The sequence below is a fragment of the Uloborus diversus genome, chromosome 2 (assembly GCF_026930045.1).
Source record: "Uloborus diversus isolate 005 chromosome 2, Udiv.v.3.1, whole genome shotgun sequence".
Lineage (NCBI taxonomy): Eukaryota > Metazoa > Arthropoda > Arachnida > Araneae > Uloboridae > Uloborus > Uloborus diversus.
The window spans coordinates 149936178-149950309 of record NC_072732.1 but is presented as its reverse complement, the minus strand read 5'-3'; the positions used below and the strand labels follow the sequence as shown (position 1 = coordinate 149950309).

Genomic DNA, 14132 nt, shown 5'->3' with positions numbered 1-14132 from the left:
GGGGGGGGGGGTGCTTGCCAATTTACAAATTCACGTCAGCTCATTTCAAGCATAGTTATGATCAATTACTACTTACTAGACCATCCCCAGTGAGAGAACCCCATATTTAACTAGTTGGAATCTGAAAAATGTCATTATTTCATACGTCAAATTTTATTTAAAAATTCATAAAAATATGATCCCATTGAGATCCCAACTTGAAACTTTGCACAAATGAAAATAAAATACACACAAATTTTTGAGAATTTTTTTAAAAAAATTCATTATACCTTTTTTGATAAATTTAAATTTAAAATTTAAATTTCATTTTTTAAAAATTAAATTTTTTTTGAAATTAGTCATGTTGCATATCCCATTAAACAGCAACTAATGTACTTTAAAATGCTTTTTACCAAATCTTTCTATCTATATTTGATAATGAGTTATCGTCCATTTTATGTTCAAGCATCCATGAAAAAAAGCGGGTTTTTCGAAAAATCAAAGTGTCATAAATAAAAAAATAATAGAGATAAAAATCTAAAAATTTGGACTTTTGATTACCTCAAAGGGTACAATCGATGAGCCAAATTTCAAAGAAATACAAAAGGGTGAGGGGAAAAATTTCCCAAATTTTGGATCACTTGACATGGAATGACCCTATGGCTTTTTCAAAATTATTGATGAACTTTAGTGCTTTATGAAACTTATTTTGTTAAACGACATTTTTTACCTTCTGCCATAAATTATATATCCTTTCGTCACAGGATTAATCAGGCCCAAGTCTCCCATGGCAAATTTTCCTGAAATAGAGACAGAATCGTTTATTTTAAGTTTTTATGCAAGTCATCAAATTGTTTCAATAGATATTTGAAAGACAAGAAACTAGTTTTGAATAATCGAATAAAAAAAGCTCCAAAATACGTTTTGCTGTGGTCTTCTTAGTTGCTTTTTTTTCCTCCTTTACTTATTTTTTTTTTCTTTTTTCTTTTTTTAATAATTTATTTATTCGGTTTTTACAAAATAAAAACAGAAATAGTAATCATGATTATTTGCTTAAAGTGCTCCATTTCCTTTTCGTGTCCACCCTCAGAATGTACAGGTATGTTACCTCTATATATAAAAAGTTGGTTTCCTTAAACGCATCAATGTCTTCTATTGTAAGGGAAAAAAATCACAATTGAGTCTCTTTCTGACAAATTGAAGTTTTTGCAATAAAGTAAGGAGGGTACGCCAAATTAGGCCATGTAGACAAAATAAGTCCCTTTCCCCATTTTTGAAGTTGGGACACAAAACTTCGCTAGATCCACGATTTTATCCTCAACAGAACTGCCGAACTAATGATAAAGCGTTATCAACTAGCAGTTTATTATCACCAGGAATCAGTGCAGCAAAAGTTATTGCAGATGAGTGTTTTCAAAACTTCCTGATCTTATTTTATAGTAATGCACACTTGCCTTATTGCTGCCACGTTTGAACTCTAGTTGTTTATATTTTAGTTAAGTTTTTTTTTTTTCGAAATTTCATGCTGTATAGATTACATCGTGTTTCTACAAGTTATATTTCTGCATACATTTAAGCCCATCATTTCAGCTTTTTTGTTCAAACTAAATATCACATAAAAGAACTCATAAATAATAATATTTTAAAATTTAAACCATAATACATGAAACGATCGCCAAAACATGAATTACCTATGCAGTAAGAAACGTGTGAAATTGGGATGTTAAAACAGCATCAATAATAGAATGAGATTAACTGTCTGAAAAAAGTAATAAGATAGCATGACAATGCAGCTATTTATTTAGTTTTCTAAAATAAAGTTACTTTTAACTATCAAACGGTATTTTTCGCACCGTATTACAAGCCAGTCACAAACTATATCGCGCCACGGGAAGTAAAGTGATACAACTCAATTTTAGAAAAAACGTCCTAACTATCGATTGATAATGTATATATATAAGTTTAGTGCTCTTTCTTGCCATAAAACTGCCACAAGTGAGTTTATATCAAGTGCGCCCATATGCAAAATTTTAAGGGGGGGGCACAGATATTTTCCCCATGTTTTAGCAGGATATTTTCCCCTATAGAAACAGATTTCAGTAAAGATTGGAGTTATTAAAATTTGACATTTTTAATAACTTATTCACTAATTGCTGGAGAAGAAATGTTTTTACATTTTTGCAAGGAAAAAAGTACTAAAAGCAATGAAGTTCTAATTTCAAAGAGGGGGCTCGAGCCCCCACTTGCCCTCTCCCCCATATGGCCACCCTTGGCTTATATAACTGGTTTAGGCGTAGAAACGAGAAATCAACAGTGACACATCATTAAAATTTCATGATTTAGAAAAAAAAATTGAACTTTAAGTATGGCATTGTTAATTTACAAAACAAAAACTAATCAGTGCACATCTTTTTTTTTTTTTTCGAATTAGACTAATTTGAGACTAAATCGCTCTCAACTACAATTGCATAAAACCTTGGTTTCCTCCAATGCTGTTTTTTTTTTTTTTTTAGTTACGTCACTTTCCTTTCTTTTATTATGAAGAGAATCAGAGAGTTTTAAACAATCTTGATTGAACCAAAAAATAAGAAAACAATTTATATACCATTTGAAAATACGCAATGCATAAAATCTAATAATAAAACGAAATTTCATTCAATACTGAGATACCTGGAACCTTGGAAAAGTAAGATTCTCTGTACCGAGAACCGTCTGTATCACCCCAAATTCCAATTGGAAAGGAAGGTGTGGGCTTAGTTATCACAATTTCTCCAGCTTCGCCGACAACAGGCTTTCCTAGATAATATTTATTATTGATTTATATATATTTGTTTCTCTTAATTATTTACTTGTTGAAAGTACAGTTTTACAAAAAGACAAACTCATTGTAATCGAAGCGTGAAATGTTTAAAATATTCTTTATTTATTGATTCATGAATTTGTTACTTATCTATCTGAAGTTATGATGTATTTTTATTTTGGAAGAACTTCACTGATTGAAAGTATTTTATGTTTCAGTTACTGTAAAAGCACTTATACGTATTTGCGAACCGTACTCTTCGCTAAAATGAAGATATCAGTGATTTTACAGGCTGTAAATTTTGTGAATGTTTTTTATTGGGGGTGTGAACAGAACCTGAAGTTGATTATCTACATAAAGTTGAAATAAGTCGCTAGACTTAAATTTTCGCGACTGTTAAGAGCTTGCGAAAATCAAAGCCTCGCGAACATAAGTGCTTCTACAGATTTCAGAAAGTTAACGCAATAAATGGACATTCATATTCGGATACAACAAACTGAGATTATGCAATTAGATCTAAACGACTATCTACTGTTCTTCCTTATTGGCTTCATTTGAACCTTTTAACTTTTTGTATACATAGTATCACGTGAAAGAATCAATTTTAATCTATACTAATAATATAAAGCTGAAGAGTTTGTTTCTTTGTTTGTTTAAACGCGCTAATTTCAGGAACTACTGGTTCGAATTGAAAAATTATTTTTGTTTTGAACAGTCCATTTATTGAGAAAGACTTAGTTTTATAAAACTAGATTGACCGAAATATTTGTAAGTGCAAGTTAAATGTTTAATTAATTGTTTAGTTCTATGAATTCCTCATAGATGGCGAGGTAAGTTTAGTTCTATGAAATCCTCATAGATGGTGGCGTAAGTTAACTCATCGAGGGGGTGCTGGCCGACAGTGTCGATACCTGCAAGGAACCATGCAGCGAGCTCAGACGTGTGGTCGGCTACGCTAGTTTTTCTATTGGGTTTTTTTTCCTTATTCCTTCAACGTTAGTTTTTGTTCTTATAATTGAAGACAGTTAATTATCTTATTAAATAATTTGATTTGTCATATTATTCGATTGTGATTGTTCTTTATAACGTTTTTATTACAGTAATGTTTATTTGGTGAAACATTTTAATTTGCAGAAAAAAACACTTCACTCGCTAAAGGGCAAGGTTGAGGTAGCGTGGTTGCTTGGAGTGTTAGGCGATGAAAGATTCAGTTGAAGGATTATTTTAAATTTTAAAGCTATTGTTAATCTTTTTGTGTGTTTTGGCGAAAAGTTTTAAATTCCAAAGAGACTTTATTAGGTTTTTTGAAAAGGTGTGTATGCATTTTAGTTGAAGAAAAATGATCATTTCACATCAGAAGGGGAGGGGGATTTTTTTCATTCAACGGATTTCCATTAAATTCTTAACGCGGGCATCGCCGTGCAGGTACTGCTAGTATCATCATAAAATACTTCGAAGTAATTCAATTTTAATTTCTAGTTTTTAAATGTTTTTAAAGACATACCTGTATCATCAATAATTTCGATATCCGTCCCTAAAGATGGACAAGTCAACTCCCCTCGGTGGATTTTCAAAGAATCGTCGAAAAGCATGATAGTTGCCATCATTTCCGTCGCCACTAATTTTAGGAAGGGAGGAAAAGAATTTATTTCAAAATATTTTATCCTAAATCACCATAATTAAAAAAAAAAAAAGAGTTAAGATTGAAAAAACATGCGCAAGTTTACCAAAAAAAATTTCATATTCATGACGGCACTAAAGAAAAAAAAAAGATTTGAACATTTACAGAAGTTTTTATGAGCTTATTTTAAAAATTAATGAGATTGAAATTTCTGTGGCAGTTACAGTTACTTGTCTCATGTAACCGAATACGAAATCTAAACCAATAAACAATGCACAAATGATACACTTCGCGAAAAATCAAAGAAGAATTTAAAGGTTTCAAAGATCCTTTCTGCATTGTTGAACCCAACTAGCTAGAAAAATGAAAATAGGGGAATGTGGAGCAAAGTGAAATAGCGGAGCAAAGTGAAAAGGTGAAATATCTACACTGCGTTTAGCGTCACCTATCTGGTAATATTTTAACAATGTGATTGCAAATGTAGTCTATTCTAGTCAGGAAAAAAAATACCGCTAAAGAATAAAGCTTATGATAATAAAGGCAATTTTCAGAAATATGATACCCTTATTCGCAACTCCAGCGCTCGAATACGCTACCTTGCGGTGATTTACAAAACTGCCGGAAAAACTAAAACTTTGCCACGTTGCGTTCCATGTGTGTCTGTTGACGTAAACACAGGCAGTTTGTTCTAGTATTTATTAACGCAATCGATGGGTCTTAGTTCGATTTCTGTAGCTTTCAGATACAGAAATTGTATCGTCCCTTAGTAGTATTCTCGAACTTCTCAGAATAATTGTAGTGTTCCTTATTTCCTTCTAAAATGTGAGTTGATTGAGGAATGGTTAAAGCGAAAACTCTGGATTAACAAACTTGGATAACGTTATACAAGGTAAAAAATTTTATTGTTTTGTATGAATTTGTAAGAATATGGGTTTTTTTAGATCTTAAATGAATTTCACTAACCATATTTTACAACAGCATTCAGTTGGAATGGACAGCATGCAAAATATTTTCTTGAATATATTATCGTACAACAAAATGAAAAATGTCCGAGAAAGAATTTACTTTATTCCTTTTATTCTCAGCTGAAAGGTTTCGCCAAATTTGTTTAGGGTTATAGTTTTAGTATTGTGCGAGCAAAGTAACCTTGGCGAGATTTCGTGTTTTTAGTTAAACCATTTTTAATTTTTATCATGAGTAGAATAAAATGGTAGTAAGATTACAGAATTCAATAAGTTAAAAGAAATAATGGTCATTCAACTGAAAAGAAAACTACTACCATATTTCCATGAGAATTTTGTTGATGATTTGCATAACATGACATAATTAAATCGTAACTCAGAAATTAGAAACATCGAAACAGAAAAAATTTAAATTAACCAATTCGGGAATTCGAGAGAAATAACTCAGCTACAAATGCAAAACAATAAGCGCTAGCCAAGCAAGGCAAAGAAGTATCATCTTCTTTTGATAATAATTTGTAATGTCATACTAAATTTTCTAGCATTAATTGTTATTCTTGTCAGGCCACAATTATTATTTAGTTTTATCAAGAATTGATAAATATCGAATTCAACATCGTGGAAATGGCTGCTTAGAACTACGAACTACGTAGTTTGCATTAATGTTTGACGTTTAGTAATGCTTCTTCAATTCTCATTTCTTTCTACGTGGGCCAGAATATCCACAAGACTTTGAAAATTAATTTAAAAAGAATAAAGAGAAAAAATCATGCATACGAACATAATTTACTAGACTTATTAGCATTTTCTTCGTTACCACGTGCGTATGTTTTAGTTTTTTCATCCGCCATTAGACAGTGTCTGCAGTGCCCCCTATAGTTCGTTGGAGTTGCGAATTGCAATATTTGTTGCAATTAAAAACTTATTTTTGATATTATAAATTAATAAAGTTCTTGTTTTTAATATTTTAAACAAAAATTGAGGCCTTCTAATACGTGGTGAACTGTTTATTTAGTTAATATTAAGCTTATTGGGCAATTCCACGGGTAACTGACTGATATTCACAGAGCAAAACGATAAGTATTTTGAAACGTAAACCATAAAATAGTATCTTTTAAAAATTACCATAAAAATTTTCGCCTCGCTCATTGTACTTTTTAAGCTGAATTTCATGGTGTAATTGAATTTCCAAATGGGTGATTTTAGAAAAATTGTTAAAAACATGGTAACTGACTGACATGAATGCAACCTGTGTGAAGAGTAATACTGACTGTATAAGAAATTTTTCTAAAAGTAAAAGGAATTTTTATTAAATTCAGATCAGGATCAAAGAACATTTGAGTGGCATTTGAGTGGGAAAATATTGCTACAATAAAGAATTACAGTAATTCGAACGGCTTGGTAACTGACTGACATCCCAGTAACTGACCGACATTCCTGAAATTTTCTAAATATACTAATGCAAATGTTCAAAATTAAGCAGCAAAACATATTACGGGACGCGGGAGCGTCCCGCCCCGCCAAGGAAACCAAACGTCAGCAGCCAACAGAAGCAAATCCACCGCCAAAGACGAAAGAAAATAAAGCGACCAAGAACAAGATTACACGACAGAACGAATTGGGGGTTTTTGGGTTTTTCATCCCTTTGTATCTCAGCCCCATGAAGACCCTCGGAGTTGATTTTTGGTACACTCAATTTCTAGTGGCCCCTGAAGCCGTAAACCAAAATAAAATCCCCTAGACCATCAGGGGGAGGAGGTATTAAAGTTATAAAATCGCTGTTCCAAAAAGTTTTCGCTTTCTTTGACAGGGCTACAGCCCAGACGAAAAAAGGAATCAAGCTGAAATTTCGCACACACATTCCTTGTGCCCTACTGATGTGCCTTTTGTGCCATTTGACCCCCCTCCCCTTCCCCCCTCGTTTTTACCCCCCAAATTGTATCTTCCCGGGATTCTATCACAGCCCCCCGGGGTCTACGGTAATGATTTTTTGTATACATATTCTTGGGAGGCCATTGAGTACATATACAAAAATTCAACCCCCAGGGACATCATGGACCGGAGTAATTAAAGTTTGAAAATCACCAATTTTCCCCAAATTCTTATGTACTTACTCTCAGCTCATAGGGTTTGTTTATCTCGGACTGCAATTGCAAGGTTAGAACAGATCTAACAGTTATTCCAAAGTTGTCTTAGGAAATGAAATTCAATCAAGACTAAAAACATATCCAACAGTCGCAACTAGACGTTAAATCGCGGATATCACAAATTTGCCACAGCGACTGCGCATGCGCGCAGACTTAGCTCATTGGGCTTTCTGTTTTCAGATTCTATGTTGTTCGTTTATACTTAAGCAGAGAAACAAATTAATGAATGAGATTAGAATGCTGCCCCCCCCCCCCAGTTTCGCGGATACAAAATTTCTTTTCTTCCAGTTTTTCAGTTTTGATATATTTATGGAGGGAAGAAATTTGAAATGTCGGCGCGAAACTGGGGTTAAACCATTACAATATTTTACGTGACAAATTATATGAAACTGTACGCATATTAGTACGGCCCATATAACTTTTTAATTGAAAGCGAAAAATAGCACTTTTATATTGGTTTGCTTATTTTCTAAATTAATGGATTTTTCACAAACAATACAGAATGAATTGAAAATATATGAAATACGCGTGTGGATATCCGTGCTTTGCAGTAATTTGTTAGCTGAAAAATTTTTTGCAATTAATTTAAACAAGACTTTTAATGAGCTTAGTCCGCGCGCAACATGCGCATTCGCTATGGCAAATTTGGGATATCCGCGATTTGACATCGAGTAAAGTTCTATAGATCATCTGACACATTTAAATTTAAAATATTTAATGGCTTAGTTTTTTTGAGCAATCACGATTGCTTATTGTTCTCATTTGACCGTCTTTGATGTTCCGTGCCTTTTTCAACCACCACCGCCACCTGCAGGCGCGGCTCCGTCCTCCGGTAGCCGCTCCTGGTTGGTGGCGTCCATGTCCTAGACACACGCACGCTAATACACATACACACACGCCAACGTGCATACACACAGGTCTACGCACACACAAAAGCCTACACATACACAACTAATACACACGTCTCCGTTCAACAGGAGGGTAGACTTGGAGAGACGAGAGCCGTGTCTAGAAACAAGTGAGCAGAGTAGTAACCAATGAGTAGGGTCCTGTCGCAACTCGTGATTGCGAAAAACATAATTTGAATTCAAGGTTTCAGAATTCAAATTATTATTTTTTTTGCTTGGTGATAGTATACGTTATTTCGTTTTTTAAATGAACTTTTAAACAAAACTAGGTATTAAACAAGACAAAGACTTCTATCAAGAAAAAGATATATCACCAAACAATTAAAATTATCCCATAAAACGTAAAATAATCCACGATTTAAGAAAAAATGTAATTAAACAAAAAGTGAAAAGATAGATTAAAATAGCCCTCAAGCTGTAAAACATTTAGAGAAACCTTCATGAAAATGATGAATAATCTGTCAAATAAAGAAACTAATAAAATTTATTGCAAAGTTGTAAAATACTCGAAAGCAATATAATTTAAAATATAGTATTTTATTATCCAAGAAATTTTCTTTGCAACAGAAAGAGGATACAAGAATTGTAATAAAATTTAAACCGCCCAATTCTCGCAAAATGAACATAGAATCTTAATAGTCAGAAAATAACTTGACGTAAAATTAGGCTAGCCGTTATTGTTCCTTAAAAACACAAAACAGCGTTGTTTCAATTGAAAATTTTTTGACTTGATGTTCTCAATTCTAAAAATACAGACAAAGTAATAATAACAATGCAAAAAGATGTGATATCTCATCAAAAACAACCCTGTTGTAAAAATTTCCACGCCAAGAAAACCTTTAACTTTTCCGCACAAAAAAGAAAACCTGCATCCTAAACCCAAAAACCCTCAGCCATAAAAAGTTATTATATCTAGTTTGCCCGCCAAGTATCTGCCAAACTAAAATCCTCCCTCTTCTCCTTTTTCATCACAGCTACTTCCATTAGAACCTCCTCCCACTTTCAACTCCTCAGAAATATGGATAGATCTTTTAAATTGTTTATCTTGTTTGGCGGGAAGCTTATCAAAGTGAAGTGGTTGCTTGGTAAGCAAAAGGCTCTAGATATAATAACTTTTTATGGCTGAGGTTTTTTGGGTTTAGGATGCAGGTTTTCTTTTTTTGTGCGGAAAAGTTAAAGGTTTTCTTGGCGGGGAAATTTTTACAACAGGGTTGTTTTTGATGAGATAAATAAGTTTACATAAAAAAAAGCAATGAAAGTACATTTGTTAAATTTAATAGTGAACGCCGGTTAATTGAATCAACCGCTTTAATGAATCAAATTTCCAAAAACAGAACAAAATCCAGCTTTCTGAATACGCCGCTTTATTGAATCAGCCTCTTTATGGAATCAGTACTGTTTAGAGCAAACGTGATTCATATACGCGGCGGCCACTGTATTGCTAAAATAATTATTTGCATCATTTATGGCAAGTTGGTAACTGACTGACATATTGGCAACTGACTGATGTTGCAAACATGCAACACAAAATATCCATTTAAAAAAAAAAATTTCCTAGTATATTAATTTCTTCAAGCTGAATTTAATAGTATAATTGAATTTTTAAAATGCATTTTAGATCGTTAAATTTTTTTTTTAAATCTTGGTGACTGACTGGCATGAATGCAACCTACGGGAAAAGTAGTATAGATTGAATAAAAGGTTCTCCTCTGAAAGCAAAAGGAATTATTCATAAATTTAAATTGGGGTTAGGGAATAATAAATAACCTTTTAGCATATGGCATTTGATTTCAAAAATATTACTAAAATAACATAATTACAGTAATTAGAACACTATGGTGAGCTAACTCACTGACGTTTCAAACTTTCCTATAGATCCTAATATAAAAAATTAAGAATTATGCAATGAAACAAACAAACAAGTGTACACAAAAGCAGAGCTTTCTTTGCCCCATTAGGGCTAGACCAGAGGTCCCTCTGCCTATGAGAGGGCCCCCAAAATAATTAGACTATATAGAAAATTACTACGAAATCTAGTTTTAATATGCTAATTACGATGTTAAAAAGCAAAGGCGATACAAAACGTATATTAAAGATTGATTTTTAACACCAAAATAACAATTTTGTGCTACCTAGTATTTTGTTCAAGTAGTCTACACCCTCAGTGTACCCTATCTGTAATATATTAAATAACAGAAACTGTAGGCGCTTGCAACTCTGCAGCACTTTCTTCGTTTTTTTTTTTATTTTTATTATTTACTTTTATTTGTTTATTTATTTATTTTGTAGCATCTATAAATGTGTTTGACCGAATGTCTAACAGCCTTAATGTTTGTAAATAAAACTCTACGCAAAAGAAAAGTAATTAAAATAATATTTTATTTTTCTCTATCGATAACGACCTCTTTTTCCTCATAGTTTTTTTTTTTAATTGCTAGAGGATTTGAAAATCTCAGTTTTTTTCCTTCAGTATTTTAAAATGGATCACATCCTTGTAAAATTATTAAGCTCTAAAAAGTAAACTATTTCTATTTTCTCTACATCATCTTAACCACCCATATGATTGAACAATCCTTTTTTCAAGAATTTCACCTTATCCTTTCCCCTATTATCACCTATCACTCTTACTACAAAATATTGTAGACTAGTGGCACGCGCACGGTTTTGCCCGTAGTGGAAAATTAAAAGATATTTTAGTTCCCCTGTATATTTACAAATAATGCATGATGAATTTCTCGCCAATTAACTTGCCTGCGTTACGGTTCCACATTATGATAACTTGGTAAATTAGTCGTTCATCTTATGATAATTTTGCTCGGGAAAATGTTCTTAAAATTGGAATAGAAAAAGAACAAAATCGAATTTGCGAAAAATCGCTTAAAGGTGCACACCATCATGCTACAAACTAACTTTGTGCCAAATTTCATGAAAATCGGTCGAACGGTCTAGGTGCTATGCGCGTCACTGAGATCCAGACAGAGAGAGAGAGACTTTCAGCTTTAATATTAGTAAAGATCACAAGAAACCCTAGCCTACAGAAATGTTCTTTACTAGCTGCCACTTTCCATATTTCTGAATTCCCCCCCCCCCCCCCGTGAAAGTTGTGATATTGTAAATTTGTCTGACTGTAAAATGCTTTCCTCTTCTGTTTTGAATTGAATTTGTATTTTTCGAATATTAGGCAATTATTTTCGAAATTTAGGTCCACGCATTACTAAATTACGCACGAATGAATAGTGAACAAAATCAATAAAATATGTAATCATTCTTAAAAATGAAAAGATTTGGCTTGTTTGATATCACTAAAAAGGCTAAAAATAAAATAATTCTGTTTTCAGGAGTATTAAAATAAAAAAACATTGCAGCCATTTTAAAGTTAAACATAATGTCAGTCAATTACGGTACCAAGTATGTCAGGCAGTTACCGGGAAATTTTCGGTGTTCCGGTTGTAAACTTCCAATTCTACTTATTCAGCATTTAAATGTTCCTGATGTAAGCAGAGAATATGAAATTTGGAATATTTCCATCAATAATTTTCATGCTGAGGGGAAAAAGTTTCTTTTTTATGGTAACTGACTGACATTCATAAACTGATTTTGAGATTGTTTCTGAACGAAACACTAAAAATCAAGTTTTTGATATAAGCTTCCAGTATAAACTATATTATAAGTATAACAAAATACACTAACATTTTTTCCTTTCAGTTAGAATTTTTTTTAGGAAAAAGGTTGATTACTACAGACCAAATTTTCCCCAAAAAGTCCGGAAATGACATAGACATCTGTTACGGCTTATTTTCAAAACGAAAAATTATAAATTGAAATTTAACTTTATACACTTTAAAAATATATATTTCAAGCTTTTAAATGATGCACAATACTTAGTTTTGTTAATATTGAAATTTTGGTGCTCAGGCTGACATTTTCGTGGAATTGCCCTATTTGTATTTTAAATCTTACTAATATTATATATGCGAAAGTTTGTCTGTATGGATGTATGTATGGATGTATGGATGGATGTATGGATGTTTGTTACTCTTTCACGCAAAAACTACTGAACGGATTTTGATGAAACTTTACAATAATATAGCTTATGCATCAGAATAACACATAGGGTAGTTTTCGTCCCGTTATGGGGGGCAAAACCCCCTTAGGGGGGCAATAAAACACAATTTTTGTATAAATTCTCTAATATTGGGATGAAAAAATACTTGCACATATTTACATTATATGTCCATCGAAAGCTCTGATTTTTCTGCTGAAGATGGCACCTGTTCGAAATTTCTAGGTAGAATAAAAAACGAGTTATGAGCTTTTTAGATCCATGTTCGAAGGCTTTCCTCAACTCAATACAGTATTTAGTGTATCATCTCAACTCCCTGTCGATAGCGGCAATTGTTGTATTGTTGACTATCTTTGCTTTTCGTGACTGTTCAAGGCTTTTCTCAAGTCAAATCTTGAAGTAAGATTTTTGCACAAGATTGGCAAATAATACATGATTTGGCTGATGATTTTCCACTTAAACGGAACTTTAATGTAATTAATGATTTTTATTATTATTTATGCTGATTGAACACTTACTCATTATCCAAACAACCAGCAGATCGCCAAAATTTTTGCAGAAAGATTTCCGTAGCTGATGCATTTGGCAGTTTTTTCAACGTTGCTGTTTTTGAAGCCGAAGACTACGTCATAATGTTTCTCAGCTTTCACCATGTAAACAAAATATCGCCAATCAAAGAATTTTCAAAAGACTGTGTGACTTTTTTACTGTGTTAAATAATCCAGCAACTAAATTAGGCAAATCCATAAGCAGCACAAAAACTTTCATTAATTTTCCTTTTTGCACAATTTCAAACAATCACCAAATTGTATTACTTATTTTGGTAACATTTCGGATGAAACTGTTTAGCGCCATTTTATGGTGACCAAAAATATCTCAGCATCTGGCGACGACATCTCTGTAACGAAAATTAATATCATATCGTTTTACGAAGTAAGGAAAGAATGGGGGAGCATCATCGAAGGTAACCCGAAACGACTTTCGCAAATTCGGTAAAATCGCACCAAGAGCCACAATGATTGAAATTTCCCGAAATAACTAAAGCAAGTATAAGGGGATTACGAGCGCAGCTACTTTTTTTTAATCACTTCGTACTTCATTAGCCATATAGAGAAGGTTTTAGACTCCATGTTAAAAAAAAGTATCAACAAATTAATCTTTTTAAATATGAGAAGATTAATTTCATGTTTTTTAAATTTGTATATGCTTAAATATAGTGCATTCGTTTCTAAATCAATACTACTTTGTTCTTTATACTTATTGCTATTTTAGTTTTATGGGTAAGGAAGAAACTCGATTTTTAATCACGTCAAAAAGATGTGTTTTGAATTCTTTCACTCAAAACAGAAAACAAAAGCAAGTAACGATTTTTTCTAATAATTATTACTGACCCAGGCAACGCCGGGTATTTTTGATAGTATTTTACTGAAGTAGTTGAGTACATCGGGGCTAAGTGGATGGGGTAAAGTGAAATAGCTTGTTTCGTTTACTCACTCAATCTTTTACTAGAACACTTACGTATTCATTATTAATTCATTCATTTACATTCCTTCATTTAGTAATTCACATATTTATTCATCCATTTACCAATTTTCTCATTCATTCACCCTTTCACTCACTCATTGGATTTTCTTCATATATTAATTAATTTA

General features: G+C 32.6%; 1 protein-coding gene across 1 annotated transcript in view; it reads right to left on the bottom strand.

Annotated features, from left to right (window-relative positions):
• The window catches only part of LOC129217409 (acetoacetyl-CoA synthetase-like), an 84259-nt gene that overhangs the window by 18641 nt on the left and 51486 nt on the right, over positions 1 to 14132 (bottom strand). Inside the window, exons 13-15 of the mRNA XM_054851705.1 lie at positions 4284 to 4397; positions 2650 to 2775; positions 710 to 779 (exon numbers count right to left, since the gene is read on the bottom strand). Of these exons, the coding sequence (XP_054707680.1) occupies positions 710 to 779; positions 2650 to 2775; positions 4284 to 4397 (310 nt within the window). The remainder of the gene's footprint in view (positions 1 to 709; positions 780 to 2649; positions 2776 to 4283; positions 4398 to 14132) is intronic.